Source organism: Glandiceps talaboti, chromosome 2 (assembly GCF_964340395.1).
Source record: "Glandiceps talaboti chromosome 2, keGlaTala1.1, whole genome shotgun sequence".
Lineage (NCBI taxonomy): Eukaryota > Metazoa > Hemichordata > Enteropneusta > Spengelidae > Glandiceps > Glandiceps talaboti.
This window is the reverse complement of record NC_135550.1, coordinates 22,588,120-22,605,215: the sequence shown is the minus strand read 5'-3', so window position 1 is coordinate 22,605,215 and position 17,096 is coordinate 22,588,120. Positions and strand designations below refer to the sequence as shown.

General features: G+C 35.1%; 2 protein-coding genes across 2 annotated transcripts; one reads left to right on the top strand and one right to left on the bottom strand.

Annotated features, from left to right (window-relative positions):
- Window positions 1–47: 47 nt before the first annotated feature.
- Window positions 48–3,974, top strand: LOC144452129 (ADP-ribosylation factor-like protein 2). Its single transcript, XM_078143159.1, has 5 exons — window positions 48–221; window positions 1,124–1,234; window positions 1,901–2,063; window positions 2,477–2,557; window positions 3,013–3,974. Exons 1-5 carry the CDS (start codon window positions 157–159, stop codon window positions 3,145–3,147), a joined length of 555 nt encoding a protein of 184 aa, XP_077999285.1. The 5' UTR covers window positions 48–156; the 3' UTR covers window positions 3,148–3,974.
- A 620-nt stretch (window positions 3,975–4,594) lies between these two features.
- On the bottom strand, window positions 4,595–16,905 carry LOC144445611 (uncharacterized). Its single transcript, XM_078135227.1, has 13 exons — window positions 16,834–16,905; window positions 12,735–12,993; window positions 12,037–12,212; window positions 11,263–11,370; window positions 10,751–10,844; window positions 10,470–10,519; window positions 10,218–10,299; window positions 8,901–8,986; window positions 8,281–8,475; window positions 7,685–7,780; window positions 6,544–6,807; window positions 5,807–5,892; window positions 4,595–4,838 (listed from the first exon to the last, which is right to left on the bottom strand). Exons 1-13 carry the CDS (start codon window positions 16,903–16,905, stop codon window positions 4,595–4,597), a joined length of 1,812 nt encoding a protein of 603 aa, XP_077991353.1.
- Window positions 16,906–17,096: the final 191 nt, after the last annotated feature.

Genomic DNA, 17,096 nt, shown 5'->3' with positions numbered 1-17,096 from the left:
GAAAATAGCCTCACTTCTTTGCGGCCACAGGTATTAGAGACATTTTTGAATGATGATGTATGCAGAAAGTGTCACTGTCAGCGGATGAGTCATTATGCTTACTAGCTGCTCGAAAAATTACTACAGGAAAAGTTAGCACATCACCAACAAGAAACCATGGGTCTTTTAACGATATTGAAGAAGATGAAACAGAAAGAAAAAGAAGTCAGATTACTCATGTTGTATCCTTTACCTGACTAAGTTTGTGTGAAATATGTGTACAGCAATCAAGAAAGAAATGCAAGATGTTAGCGATGCGTCCGTCGCTAGAGCTACAGAGAATCTGACTCAAAGTTGTACCTCTATCTGTGCAGGGACGAGCCTAGCTTGGTATATCTTGATTGGTAACAATGCCCAGCGATTTCCATACATGTACATCTAGCCCAGGACTAGTCCTGCTTGCAGACGGTTCACGCGTCTAGATTACTAACATGATATAACCCTCATCACAGAGGGAGGGACAGTTGTCAGAATCGAGTCCCAAATTACTCCATATGCAAGCAGGACTAATTCAGGACCTAACATCAATGTGATGAGATCTTTGCCTCATCATCATGGCATTGGATTGTAGGAACCAGTTATTTAAGTTTTATACAAAGATGATGGATATAATTATTTTTCTTCATATTATTATTAGTATTAGTTACTCACTGGTATAGTAGAAATTGTTGTATGTATTTCACACGCTTTACATGTAAGTTAAACCTTGGAGTAATTATACCAGAGTCAGTATAATTACTCCAAGGTTAAACCAAGGATCTAATATTCTCAATAATAGATCCATGGTTTAACTATTTAAAAAAATGTGTTACCAGTACTGTACTGTACTGTACTGTACTGTACTGTACTGTACTGTACTGTACTGTACTGTACTGTACTGTACTGTACTGTACTGTACTGTACTGTACTGTACTGTACTGCACTGCACTGCACTGCACTGCACTGTACTGTACTGTACTGTACTGTACTGTGCTGTACTGAAGATATGTACATGTAGTGTGGAAATGCTATAGCAGAGCCATAAATATAGAGAGGCAGAATTAGTTCCACGTTATTTACCTTAACTTGTATGATACTTTTAAAGAGGTCTAGATAATGCTGGCAAGACTACAATATTGAAGAAATTTAATGGTGAAGATATAGACACTATATCACCTACATTGGGTTTTAATATTAAAACTCTTGAACATAGAGGGTAAGCAGTTTATCATTATATAAATTACAATATTGGTAGTATGACAAAGGCAATACAACTGTACTGAATTTTTTTATTAAAATATATTACAATCAAATATCCTTCTCTCAAAGACAGTGGTAGCAATTTCATTCGATTTGTGTAAGTTGTATTATAAATTAATTGTTGGGATTTTGGTATTAAACACATTCCACAACACATACACCCTGATGTAAGTGGATAGCTATACTTGACTTCACTTTATCTCCCACTGGATATGATGGCTACTCCCCATGGAAATGAACACTCACATTGTACCAGACATGATAATTATTATATCACCTAGATTCTAACCATAGTTCTAATACTCTAATACTAATTATTGTAAATATAATACTGCATGAAGTATTTGAACAAAACATTATTATGTGTTTATCATGTCATTATAGTAAATATTATTACATACAAACATGGTGATTGACTTTTAGGTGGGACAATGTTAAGGGTTCCAATGTGAATGTGATCTTTAGAATTTTTAGCTTTCCATAGCCAATCGACAGACCCCACAAAAGTACAAAATAATTTGTACAATGTCATATATATTTGTTGTTGTGAACAGATGTTGACATTCACTATGGTATGTGATGTTCTAGTTTTCATTCAAGTTTTCTTGTTATCTTTTATCAGTTTTAAATTAAATGTCTGGGATGTTGGAGGTCAGAAGTCCCTGAGGTCCTACTGGAGGAACTACTTTGAAAGTACAGATGGTTTGATATGGGTTGTTGATAGTGCAGACAAAAGAAGATTACAAGACTGTAAAGAAGAATTACATGCACTTTTATTAGAAGAAGTAAGATTTAATGTTCCTATAGAGTACAATGTAGGATTATTTCAAAATTAAAACTTGCAGAAACATCCCTTAGGTATAATACAAATGTATAATACATGTAACTTTCACTAGACTGGTTGATAGTTCCAAGTTTTAGAAAGCACCATCTCTTTATCTATACTATATATTCATTCAAATATCTCGGGGCGGGGGGGGGGGGGGGGGGGGGGGGGAGTTAATGATGTCATGTACCTGAGGTTTATGGAAATAGTTGTCACCTCATACCCTGATGTATATGTGTATCCCGCTGTGTATTCCTCAGAGAGACATATACATCTCAGTCACTCTTCAATATTATCAGTAGTGGTTACCATACCTCTTCTTCTTTTTTTGTGTGTACTAAACATATTGTTATGTATATTTTCTGTTCTTAGAGATTGGCAGGTGCTACGTTACTAGTATTTGCAAATAAACAAGATTTACCAGGTGCATTACCATCTGATGATATTAAACAGGTAAGCAGGTTTTCATTCACAAGCTTACAAGTGATATTTTTATCGAAAACAAACATTTTGGGAAATCTAACATATTATATGTGCTAGAATCTCAAGAGAAGTATTTTAAGTAGTCAAGGGGTGAAACTTTGGAGAGGACCCTTTGTAGTGTAAAGTAATGAAGACTGGTTACCAGTTGCTAGTATCATTAACCAAGATATAACTTCATAACTTCAGTTTTTGCAATGGCAGATAGCAGTTGTAGTTAAATTTTTTCTCTAAATGAATTTTATTTCATATAATTTGACCCCTTAATCTTTTAATGACTTGGTTTCAGTATTAAACACCATGTAATTACACCATAAATATAAGGTGTTGGGCTTTAAAGGGTTAATAGAAAATAAAGGTTTTAAGTTCACAGTGTGTTCTTTCCACTATGTCTTCTTTGATTCACACATCTTTTGAATTCATTTCAGGCGTTGGAACTAGATAACATCAAAACTCATCATTGGATGATATGTGGTTGCAGTGCTGTAACTGGTGAAAATCTTTTACTTGGTATAGATTGGATAATCGATGATATAGCATCAAGAATATTTACCATGGACTGAGTTTCAAGTTTCCTCATAGACTTCACTCCTAGTGGTACTTACTAGACAGTCAGCCCATATTATACGTAACATACCAGGACTCCAAACTCGTCATCCTCCAGGATTCATTGCACATATGCAAACTTGTTTGTATATCAGTAATTTAATTGTTAAGAAGTCAACACATCAAATATTGAACATTATCAGTAACTTTCAATGAATGCATTATTGTAGCTGACCAAATTATGCAGCTCATATAATAGGAACTGTTTTCTTTCTCCCATGCATACAAATGTAGGTTTTTGAAAAGATGGCATTACATTTGTATTAGCATAGCGTGTTTTAAAAACTTCTGGAGTGTAGTCAAATTACAAGTCACTACCAGCAGTTTTGATAGTTTCCTTATGGATTGCTAGAACTTTCTCTCACAACACCCTCCCCCTTCAGGCTATTGTGTGTACAATGTTCTTCCCATATAAAGTGTAAAGAAGGGTGCAGAGCCGCTCATTATTTCTGAATGCTCTCTTGACAAAAAAATCAAAATCTTACCTGTGAAAAATTGTATCAAACCTGCCGAAATGCACTCTTCCTGGTTTCCAACTGTCATCCACAGAGGATGTCATTGATCTCAAGTGAAAGTATTCTAGGGCAACCACTGATGTAGATTTGATGACAAGGGGAGTGGCTAACAATATTTCTGTTTATGAAATATCTTTTTTCTAATTATGAATTCACAAATGAGTGACAATGAGTTTTATATTGCTTATTTTATTTTCCAAATATTAATTATCATTTCAAGGTATTTGCCACATTGAAGGTTAACATATCAAATGAGAAAATACATTCAAAAATTATAGTATGTTTATGTGTTGTCTTGATTTTATCATTATTATTTACAAGATTGGGAATACAAATCTGATATAAAATACTGCATGAAACAAAAGTGCTGTGTTTTATTGTGTTTGTTGGCATTGTGTACAAATCCCCTGAGTTGAATACAAAAGTTAATACCAAAATATATACATGATGTCAAAAACTTATAACTAAAACTTTGTCTTGCTTGTCAAATTTTGCATGTAAAACACTGTATTCTTTTCATGAGTCAACTGAAAGTGCTAATAATATACCTGATGCCCTGTAAAAAGAGAACACTCTTCTATAACATTTTCTAAGTGCAGCCTTTGTGTGAGTTCATAAATCTTGTGTATTTGTGAATTCATCTCCCATCATATTAAAAGAGTGTCAGTAAAGGTGTGTACCATGGTGTGTTATAAGTACTCCAACTTTGCATAAAATTACCATTTCTTCCTAAGGGAGATTTCTAAATCTTGGTTTTATTTAATTAAATTTCAATTCACATACTTCAAGACAAACAATACAGTCTTCAGTGCAATGATTTTATACATCTTAAACAAATACTTTGAATACGACATCCTTTGTAATAGCGAAAGCCCCATGATAAAAATCATTACGTTTCTTCAACTTTGCTTATAGCCCTCACAGACTCAAGGCCTTCGTCAATCATGTTTTCTCTGTGTTCCCTATCTACCCAAGCAGCATCAGCAAGGTCCTCTTTTTGAATTTTGAGATTATCTGGTACTGGCGACTGCATCCTGCTGCCTTGCTTACGTTGCTCCTGAAATATGTTTAATGTATTTATTTGGCGCTGGCGATCCTTTTTAATCTGTTCCTTGTTTCCAAATACCAATTCACTGGAGAAAATCAAGCAAAGTCAAACAGATTGGCAACATCGTTCAAACTGAGTCTGAATAGTTACAAGATGGTGCATGAATACACACTGGAGATGTGTACAGTTCATTGTGATATGACCAAATATGGGTCAAGGAAAGGAAACAGCCAGATGAAAACAGAAAGAGTTTGAAGTATGGAGAGATAACAGAAACAAAGAACAGTAAGGTGAGATGAGTACTTTATTGAAAAGAAAACTTTAAATAACATATTCCAACAAAAAGCCTTAGTCAATCCTCAAATGCAGTGGTAAAACTTTTCACATTCACTTTCACACAAGTACACACATAGGTTTACTTCTTAGCTGCTAGTCTTTGTTTACAAAGCTTCTATTGGTCTAAGTCTTCCACCTTAGCTAGACTATCCTCTACCATGTTACTAATCTTGCTGGAATGAGAAAGACAAAGAGTGAAGACAGCTACACCTAAACAGACATACAATACTACTACTAGCATACCACACATTTCAACATTCCAAACTCAGGATATTGTGTGCATACTGTCATACACATACATACATACATACATACATACATACATACATACATACAAGTTGTACTTTACACACTCACACAAGCTTAAAAGTGGGTTATGCATGACATTTTAAGATGAGAAGAATAGGAGTGAAACTGAAGTCCAGGAAATACAGAACAAAGCTGGTACGAATAACATTTGGGGATGGTCAATCTTTGGTGCAAATTTGCCATAAACTGACAGAAATTCAAACTGTAACAATAGTCCATCATAATTCCATCAACAAACTACTTAATAGTCTATTGGATGTTACATATTTGTACTAAATATGAAAGGTGCAGTAAAGTGTGTCATCCTAAAGAGTACTATTTGTAATCCACGTTGCTTTGTTTCAAACACACAACCTTTGCTTCATAAAGTTAAGTAATAGCGTCTACAAACCTGGATAGCAAACTTACCAAAATTCTATCTCTCCATTTTTGTCTCTATCAAGCAGGTTTACAAGTTCCTCAAGCTGAGTGTCATTCAATGGAATGCCTGTACTCTGTAACATTATAATAAATGACATATTATAGAAATGAAACTTTGCCAATATCTGCTTTGTAACTACTATTAAACCGTATTCATTCACAGTATTGAAGTCAAGTTTCAGTTCTGTCAGGGTTGAAGGATTATTTTTGTATTTTTGATCTACAATGTACAAAGCAGAGTTTTCAAACAATACCTAACAATATGATAAATCCATTATAGATTTGTTCAACCTAGACATTGTGAGTGTCTATGATTGTACATTGTAATTACAACTATTTTGCTATTACGTTATCAAGATACATTGTAAACTTGTCAAAAACAGTATGCATGAATTTCATCCACAACTTAATGACATAGTTTGACCGAAATAGCATACCTGTCATAGGTTTATCAATCAAAATGTTCTTGACAAAAAGTATCATATTTACATTTTGACAGAAATAATGCTGACAACACTAAATAATATGCACAAAGTTTGCTCAAAATTTAATCAGTAGTTGTGATAACTACCAAATATCAGTAACAAACTTCATTATTATCAGCCTAGTGGTTATTTTTACCTATCAGACAGATGGACAGACAGACATCATTGTTACATTGCTTCTCTTTTTATGAGACCGAGAGGTAAAAATGTATGTGATATGTGTGAACTTTGACCCAGTACCTGTATTCCTTTTTTGAACTCTGACCTGGACACACTCAAACTTTTGTCCTTATCAAATCTTTGAAACAAGTCAAGTAATCTAAGATTGTTCTTCTGAATGTAGTCCAGTAGATATGACATAGGATCTACTGGGTGTTTAAGAGATTGAGTCTCTCTTCTCCTGTAGCCATATCCTCCTGTGCCACCATGTTCAACTCTCAAATGAGGACGCTCTTCAAGAATATCCTTTAATAGCTCTTCAAATTCATTGGTGATTAGAATATCCTGCCATGGAAGACAACAATTTAAAGTCAAATTAATGCATCAAAAGTTTAAGTCGACTTTTATATTTAAAGCCTTCACAGTTTACTGACAAGGTACTTACTGTATTTGAATTTAATATTAACCCATTTTATTATAGAATTCATTTTTTCTCCCTTGGTTTGGGTGACGAACTTGTGACCCTAAAGTCAGTCGACAATGTCCAAAAATAGAAGTTGTTTATTGTATACATGGCCAGTTGACATAAAAACGTTTGTATGATAGCAGATAATGGCTTTGTTTCTGGAGACGATATATTTATATATCAACGCAAAGGCCATCAAAACTCTTATAGAACCATAACTGAATGCAATACATATTTGACAATGTCCAAGTTGCAATTACTCCCTTTGCAGTTATACACTTCCTTCTACGTTGACTGTATATTGAGTGTCAGCTGTCAGCAAACAGTAAGAACAAAATCTTGTCTTGGTCTTAGTTACCCAGACTCTCACCACTGGGGGTTCTACTACAAGACCACCCAGATGAGAGTGTGGAGAAATGTAATCCACAGTCCCTTGCACCATATCTCTTTCTCAGAGCAGTGCATGCTGGGGAATACTTCACATCCAGCATTGCACACTGAACAATCGAGGTACCTCCAAAACAGGTTAATAGCATGTCTGAAGCTACAGATGCACCTTAACAGGTCTTGTAAGCCCAGTTTTCATGACTTCACTTGCAAGAAATGTACAATGAGACTTCCACTACAGGCAACTCTGGATTATGTTTCCCCAGACCCTTGTCTGGGCGGTCTGATAGTAGAGTCCCAAGTGGTGAGAGTCTGGGTAATCGAGACTAAATCTTGTCTGTGACTCTACAAATAAGAGTTTTATCTCACCGTTAATCTGACGTCCACTATTGCACTCTGTGAGTTGTTTTTGATTGACATAAGAATTGCTAGTGCTCCAGCAGCTGTGATAGGGTTCTTTCCAATCTGCAAAGAAATATGATAATACATTTCATATTATTCCTATAATCTTCTATATTTTGAAAAAACTTTTTTTATAAAACTGTGAGCTGATCAAAGTGATGAATTACAGACTTGTAGCCTTCATTTATCACTCATTAATACTAATGGCAGAACCAAACAATTTAATCTCTTTTAATGGAACCGTAACTAGTTTAAGCTTTTATATAATCATGTATTTATAGTGTGAGCCCATAGCCTTTGACTACAAAAAGATGACATATATAAGAATATGATAAATATGATAGACTTTAAAATTATAAACATTCGCCAATCTTGAAGTTTGAGTGTGCATACGTTCATGTGACTCTGTGACTGTATAGATGTGTAACACTTTGTTTGAGTGGTACAGAAGTATTATTTATTATCTTCTTGACTTTTACACTTTTTGATCACATTCAATTCAAAACACATGCTGTACATCTGGAAGTATAATAAATACAGCTAGAGAAGGAAAGGTGTCTCACCCTAAGAACTCTGAGGGTATCATTCTGTTCAAGTCCCTTGGATATTGCAAGTGCGCCCTCGTTGGTTATTCTGTTGTTAGTCAGGTCCAAATCCACCAACTGTTTGTTGAACTTCAATGCTTGTCCCATGGCTAAAGCACCTTCATTGGCAAAACCATTCCAGGATAAGTCAAGACATCTGATTGAATTGTTTTCCTGTGCGCATAAACATTCAAGGTTATTGATTCATTTGGATCATAAACATAGTATTTGGGGGGTTAACATCATTACACTGGAAAGAACTTGCATTACATGCTGCTTCATTGTGCTATGTTTGTGCAATTATTACCTATTGGTGAGTGTTACCGGGTATATTTATGAATATTACTTATTTTTTTACTTTTCCTTCGGTGTTATTATTAATAATTTTATCAACAACTCTAATGATATAAGTGTGCTTTCATACCATTTTAAAACTTCGTCATGTACCCAAACTTCAAACTAAAAAATATACATATACTATAGTATGTGACAGTACATGAGACACTGATGTTCCTTCAGGAAGTTTATTTTCTCACATATCTTTAGCATGTGTCCAGGGGAATGGTTATATCACATTACAATGTATTACTATTACTTACCGCCATTGCTTTACATATTGCAATAGAACCTTTTTGACGTAAGTGATTCCAACTAAGGTCCAATCGTTCAATTGTGTCATTTGATGCTGAAAATAAGAAATGCATTTTACTTGCCTTGGTAACATATATTACATAATGTGGATAAAAAGTGAACGTAAGACTGGAGGTTACTCCCAAATATAAAATCATGAAAATGTGAACCTAAAGAGCCCATGTTACAAATGTAGATATCGGAAATGTAAAATAGGACATCATTTTAGTCCATTTACTAAAGTACACACTCTCGAGCCAGTCCGCTCATAGGGAAGCATAGACTCGCGTGCGTCCACTCTTACCGTTGGTGCAATGGCATGGTGTCGCACTTGTATTACTAACAATATTTTGAGACAGATAGCATTGTCTCAAATTTTTTTTATCGAACTCAGTGGACAGGTCACATCCAATGAGGAAACACAAAGGCAGCAACAATTGACTCTACTTCTTCTGTTCGGTCTTGTACAAATTGATTGATGGCTATTAATTTATTCATATGGCCACAACGTATATCACGTGACATGTGTGACGTAGCAATTTCTGTCTGCCACACTTGTCGTCTGCTCAAACGTAAGTATGCTTGACCTAATATTAGTGATAAATGAGTTTGTTTAGTATCTGATAGAATAATGTTACTTTCCATAATGCTCTAGTCATCTCCACAAAATTACATATTTTTCTCTTCAAATATTGCAACCTAAGCCTAGCGGCCTAGGCCTATAGGCTGAGCTAATAAGCTCTCAGGCCATCTAATCCAGTCACTGTCTGAAATTTTGACAACATGATGGCTGTACATTGGGTACTTTGATATCTAAAGCTCAAGTTGAGTTCATGTCTATGGCTATATCTATCTGTGGTAGAAGCTACATGTATCAAATTTGTATAGGCTTTTTGTCAGTCTGTCCTCTGTCACAAGTGATAGAGGGACAGTGGCTTATATTTTTAGCTTGAGGCTGCATTTAACATTCATTTACTATGGAGTAATTCAAAGTCAACAGGTGAATGTATAGCTGATTAGTTTTAGTATGCCTACTGCTGACAAATCTTTTTATTTGCCAAATATATGCCTACTCTTTCTTTCTTTGCCCAATGAATTAGCCTTAAACAAAGAAAAGAAATGCGGAATGTATAATTATACACTATAAGATAATACGTTCTAATTATCTGTACACCATCACCACAATTAGACTCAATATCTAAACAGTCGTTTCCAGAGTCAAAGTTTACAACGTAATGGTTCATAGTAAACGTACGCGTATCAGTCGAATATAGGCACTAACTTACCTATGGCTTCCCCGATAAACTCTCCGCCAACTTCTGAAAATTGGTTATGGCTAAGGGTGAGTTCTTTCAGTCTGTAGTTACTCTGAAAATGCAGATATAATTATCACAATACAAATCATTTCTACTGTCTATGGGAATATTAGTTTGTATAATGTTCAGTAAGATAGAGATCGTAAGCATATCGTGCACAGGAAAAGATGAAATCTGGAGAGAGAAAATAACAGCATAACTTCAATTCATGGGCGAACTTACTTTTAATGCCATTGTAAATGGTTCTGCATCCTTATCTCCAAAACCATTACCTATGTGTCATAATGAAAAATAGAATCATTTAGTAGTAATTCTTAAACGATATGAGTAATGTTCTTCATAAATAAATCAATACCACTAGTACGAATATTGATTGATTGATTGATTGATTGATTGATTGATTGATTGATTGATTGATTGATTGATTGATTGATTGATTGATTGATTGATTGATTGATTGATTGATTAACATGTTCATGATGAACTTATTCTGGTCACTTTACCTGATAAATTTACACATCTAAGGGTTGTGTTATTTTCGAGCATATTGCCGACCGCTTTAGCGCCGATAGAACCAAGTTTGTTCATTCCAAGATTCTGCACAGGAAAAAGTAAGGTTTGTTGTTATTATGTAAGCTTATTGGTGTTTTCGTTAATACTGTTATTATTCTAGTTTTAAAATTGCGACTGTAACTTCTGGAAACATGTCTAATCGAGTAAGGATCACTTGTTTCATTGAATGTAGAACTGTATGGGTATCGTACTCTCGAAAGAAATTTGATTAAAATATGATGTACGGGTACGAATGGGCTCGATTGCTGTCCTTCGTATACTGTTTTTTGTTTTCGTTTTCTTTTATCCGAGATTGAGAGCCTCAACACATTGTCCCGAAAGTTGTTGTGATCTCAGGGTGGGGTCGATCGTAATCGTGTCATCATTGGAACTATATTTTAAACTTAATTTGACAGGCCTCAGTGAATATAAGAATTGGGATGATTGTTTTCCCATGACTTACAAGATCTGTAATATAGCAGTTTTCCTTCAGCATATCAGAAATGAATTTCCCACCATTTCCTTCAATGCAATTATCCTCAAAATCTAAAGCTACCACTGAAGTATTCGTCTGTGATACGATGAAGAAAGCAAAGGGTTAATAAAAAAATTTAAGAGTAATGTACTGTAGTATACTATAGTATACATAAATGCGTTTATGTCTGTACATTTTGCTTATCGATTGATAATGGTTGGCATTCCAAGAGTCAGTTACGATGTTCGGTTTGCCGATTCAATTTACATGGGATTTGATATAAAATTTTGACCCCGTTTTTGTAATCAATCAGTGCAGAAAAAAAATTGTCAAGGAAAGTGTTCGACGTCAGGCTGAATTATCATGGCTTGACTGAAAGCCTCTTCTCATCCCTTTCCATAAACAGTAAATTTAAAGGGGTTGGGGGATAAAAATGTATTTACAGTGACTGTCTAATAAATTGTATGACAGGTTTGTCATTTATTTCACTCTTTGAAGTCATATCTTAGATTTCTTCCTGTCACGGCGCCAAAGTCTGGTCATTGTTTCATAATGTATATGCATACATGTATACTTCATGTAGTATTGAATGTAAAGGTACAGTAACCATTCGTGTGGTAAGAACAATGTGTTTTCTTGTCATGAGAAACTGTCAGTAACTGTGGTGTATACGTAATTATTTTAGAAAATATAAACATGGATATCCGACATATTACAATGTATACAACATTATCTCTAGTTAGTGGACATATCACCACTTACCACTAGGGGTATTGCACAAGCTTTTGCCCCAAGGGGGCCTAAGCCATGATGTTTCATTCGTATTTGGGGATCTTGAATGTGTCGTAAGAAATATGATACTGGCACAATACCCAGTTGCTTGCAGGTTTCTAGATATGTTGTCCTACCGGTGCTGTCGAAATCATCCTTTATATCATCTTTAAAAAAAGTAATAAAAGAATTATAATCGTGAAGATGTTACATCAAGTCCTACATCATATATCATATCGCCTTCTTTGATCATATTGATTTTAGGTTAAGGTTATATCATGTTATGTAACATACAATACGGGTGTCATTTGTATGGCGGGTTTGGGGTAAAGTCTTGGGGTTAACTTAAAGTATGACGTGTTTCTTAGTTTCTTCAAAGTTCGAATACTGAGAAATGGCGTTATTTCCCAATACATATGAGACACAATACATTGCAGAAAACAACAATAATTTGATAAATTTTCACATTTACAGACTAGTACTACTTTGTAACATTGTCAAACTGATTATAAGTGTACGTACTATGATACAGCATATGTGACACGCAGCAACATATCCGTTACGACGTTAGCATTCGTTAACTTGAGAATGGGTCGTTTCAACTCGCAATTTACTGTATGTAAACCATTTTAATGTCAAATACATGAAAAATAAAAGAAAGGTGGATTTGTGTACAATTGAAGCCTTACCTTCGACTTCCAAATCTGTGTCCCATCCGCTATCGCTATCGATATCTATTAAATCAGTTTTCTTGCCGATGTGACCTTTTGCCATGTCCTCATCAAAGATGTCATCTTGTGATGGTGAACCAGGCGATTCAAAGTCTCTGGTCGGCGAACGACTGTAGAAAGACTTACTTAGTGGCATACTGCTCGCTGAAGGACTGAGTGTTCGTGATTGAGGACGTGGATCAGGGACTGATGTGTTGATATATTCACCGTTCGTTTCCTGTGATGAAAATATGTGGATACAAGCAAATATTTTACAGGTTGTTGATATAGCAATAAAGGTATACAAAGCGCGTTAACAGAGGTGTGTCATTCCAGCTAAAACTTTAAATAACACGAACTGAGAAAACATCGATATAATTGGCATGGTATGTCCCTTCCATTAACTCTACAATCACCCCCAAATACATTGTTGTAAAGCTTGGACGAAAGAACCAAAAAAACTTCATGATCAAATTCACATATTCTCAGGGTTTTCGAAACGGGATCTCTTACTCCGCCGTCCACCTATTATAGATCATAGATGTAGAACACTCGACTCTTTTGTTAAAAATGACTGAGTCCCGATTGCTGTCAGAAGAAAACACTACACTAATTTGAGTCATTCGTTAATTTAGAAACTGTTATTAGTCTTGTTTCAATTTAACGTCCTCATTTCAAATGTTCACTTTATAAATACAGGTTTTAATTAGAACTGCCTTGATCAGTTGATTGAGGATATCATAAAACTGGCTCAGGAAATGAGACGCGTTTACTATCGATTTTGATTTACCTCAAGGGCACGTACAATCAACATGCTAATCATCACATCTTGGTCATTACCTCGGGGTTGAATTCGTAATGGCACCTGGAGGATGGATTCTAAATCATATTGAAGGTAAGATATATACTCTAATTGAATCATTAAGGCGCGGTATTGATTTAGCTCCATAATATAAATTTGCAGGAGACTGGGTGAATGTAAGTTATTATAATTATCCTAAGTTCGAGAATTACTGCATAGTGACATCATACCAAATTTCTTTGTTCAGACTATAATTATAATACAAAGGGAGAATAATTATATTTTTGACACGTAATTACTACAGTGTCAAGTGCCCGATATTGTTGATACGAATTAATTACACTCGTGTTTTATTTTTTCTTAAATGTAAATATTGGAGGAAAACTATTTGTTCATATTGTGAGATTGTTTTTCTTATTTCCGTTTCGTTTGTATGTACACATCATGTTTGCATGGATTTTGTCTTTGAATATATAAAGAATAAGCCTATGTGTTGTTAAGCGAAAGTTGAAGAAGACGCTCAAATTGTGTCTTAATCGACAACATAGACTTCATCTAAATGACCTCATGATAAACATTACGTCAAAATGGGACAAATAAGGGTCGGTGTGTCACTTGGATACTGACGAGTTATCCAAAACGTGTTGTGTTGGTAGTAAAAATATGACGCTGCGTGATGTATCCGAAATAGTTGGTTGTGTTTGCCGTTGAAGATGGTGGTTAGGAACAAATGTACAGCAAGCTTGCTCATTCTGGGTAAGATAGATAAGCTAATGTAAGTGGGATTCGAAGTTTTAATATAATAAATGAAAGTGAGTGAGAGAGTGAGTGGGTGGGTGGGTTGGTGGGTGGGTGGGTGGGTGAGTGAGTGAGTGAGTGAGTGAGTAAATAATCAATCAAGTAATTAATTAATTAATTAATTGTCAGAGAATTGCTTCATTTTAAAGAAAATACTTACACGTGAACTAATAAAATATTGCTTATGCCAAACATGATAACCAAATTCGTAGTTTACTAATTCAAAACGACGATTTAGTTAACACTTAAAAAAATATACATAAATAGTTGAAGTGTTCAAGAAAATGTTGACCCATGAACTACGTAGCTTCAACATTGTTCAAATAGTAATTACTATAATGATCATATTATATTTACTTATTACAATGACGTTTACGTTGACATTGGATACTGTGTCGAGTAGAGAGACAGACAGTGTGTTGAATAAACATAGATTTCACGTTAGCAGTCATGCATACCTCGTCACATAGACACAAGATAATATAGAGATGTAGCTCATTCAAATACTAGTAAAACTGTACGTGGTAGACGATCACTTGGTTACAGCCTTGGGACCGTGTCGTGTATGCAAGGCAGCATGGTCAATGTTCTAGCAAAGTAGCTGTACACTGCAGTTCTTAAAAGGTCATAGAAACGTCAACAATGTTGTTGTCTGTAAACTTGCGATTTACTCACGTTCGAACAGTGTCAGATTTCGCAGTAGTCAGTTCAGAAACATGTGATAATCAGTGACTGGATACTAGTATCAAACAAACCCACTTCTCGAGTCGTATACCGATTGGCCATGGAATCGCAAAACGTCCGTTTGAAAAGTGTTGACTTTATTTATTTAACAGAATATTATATCTACTTTCAGAATCTGCTTGTCAACAAATGTGAACCGTTTACTTAGGAAGCAATCCGTAAGACACACTACTGAGTAAATCATTTTGTAAACCGAGTGTATCAAATGCTGCTGGGATCGGGATAGGAGCGAAATAAATGTCTCTGATAATTATTACAGTTGAATAAAATACTGTTTGACGAATCTGAGTTTAAATTCCGGCGTATATTATCTTGATGTCATGTGAACCTCATACAAGAATCTCTGGGCTATATCATTACATTTTCTGTATTGTCTACAACATAGTAGTCTAGTTCCTAAACGGTATCGTTACGATTTACACCTTCACTCACAGTTAGAGACCACGTTGGCATCCTAACTATATATAGTTAAATTTCATTTCAAAGTTTCAGCAAATGTTATTTCTTTATTTCATTTCGTTAGGAATCCAGTATTGTATACAATGTAGTGTGCGTTATATCTATGACAGAGTGGTTATCTGTTGTTCACATACTAGTATGTTACTAAGGTACTCAGAAGACGAACACATCTTCCCCTGATAACGACCTCGATATTACAAAAGTAAATACACAACACTGATTAGGACATCGACAGTGTCGTAATGTTGTCAATGATTGAATGACCGACAGCGTAACAATTTGCAACACCCTGTGTGGACAGAACAAAACACATTACAATACTGAAAAAAATGAAAAGATACCGTATAAAAGAGTGTTATTTAATGACAACCACTTGTTGATTCAAGGTTAGTTTTCATTCCCGGCTACACATTACGCAACATACCATGGGTCGTTATTCTTATTCTTAGTTTGGTATGATGCTGTTAATTGCTCCTCTTGGGCCCATATTACCGTCTGGGTGAGATAATAACAAGTTATTGATTTTCCAAAACGTGATATGCCGATACTTTGGACCACTAGCCGAAACAAAGACTACACTAGGGAATTCGAATTTTCTTCGATCCCATCATTTATTTTCGTTCAAGTATTGTGATAACAAAGATATACGTACAACTCCAGTGGTACGATGTGTATCATAGTTAACGACGATACAAGCGAAATTTGTAAATTGACTATGGTATCCAAACAAACAGCGGGACACATTCCTTACTTATCAGAAAACACCTTCCAGTTTTGCTTCAGGGACAGTCTTTAACTTAATGAAAAATCAGAATGACAGATTTGAAAAATAGCAAGCTATTAAATCAAGTTAGAGTAGTAGTGTGCTGTATGACCGTGTTTCCATATTTGAATACCCTTTAGCATGTAACTCCGAGTGGTTCATCGTTACGTACTAAACCGTCATCAACAAATACTGTTCTTCTCATTGAAATCCACACCGTCCTTTTGTTCCGTTTATTTGAATGTACTGTTTTACAGTGTTTAGAGTTTGCCCTAGGTATCACTTTCTTGTTTGCTAGTTGTTATGTTACCTGCTTTGCATCATTTACCATTTACTTCGAGTCACTCGTACTCTTGACGTAGAGTTGAACGCTTTAACTACATTTGTTTATGTTTTCTACGATTTTACGAGGAAGAACTGAATCACAAGCTAGAACGAATTTTACAAGAAGTTTTTAATGTTAATGGGAGTGCATTTATGGATACTGCGAACTTAAAAGTGCAATCACCTACCATATCACCAGCAAATGGCCCACCATTCTCTTCAGCTATAGGCAAGATTTGTTCTTCGGCGATACCTTCCATTGTCACTATCCGTGGTATTATTTCACGAGATTTGTGGAGAGGAGGGAGATTTCTACTCGCACATCTAAAGAAATGTAACACGTAAAACTATGTTTAGGAAGTGAGTTGTTGAACACGTTTCGTTCCAGGCCAATGACTTCATATGAATAACAAAGAACCATTAGCATTATTCATCTGTCATAAAAGGAACG

Coding starts and splice junctions, on each gene's coding strand:
- LOC144452129 (XM_078143159.1), top strand. CDS start 157: ATGGGTCTTTTAACGATATTGAAGAAGATGAAACAGAAAGAAAAAGAA. Junction 222..1,123: donor GAAGTCAGATTACTCATGTT/GTATCCTTTACC, acceptor ATACTTTTAAAG/AGGTCTAGATAATGCTGGCA. Junction 2,064..2,476: donor ATGCACTTTTATTAGAAGAA/GTAAGATTTAAT, acceptor TTCTGTTCTTAG/AGATTGGCAGGTGCTACGTT.
- LOC144445611 (XM_078135227.1), bottom strand. CDS start 16,905: ATGGAAGGTATCGCCGAAGAACAAATCTTGCCTATAGCTGAAGAGAAT. Junction 11,371..12,036: donor CTTGTGCAATACCCCTAGTG/GTAAGTGGTGAT, acceptor ATCGTATCACAG/ACGAATACTTCAGTGGTAGC. Junction 10,520..10,750: donor TAGATGTGTAAATTTATCAG/GTAAAGTGACCA, acceptor TATGACACATAG/GTAATGGTTTTGGAGATAAG.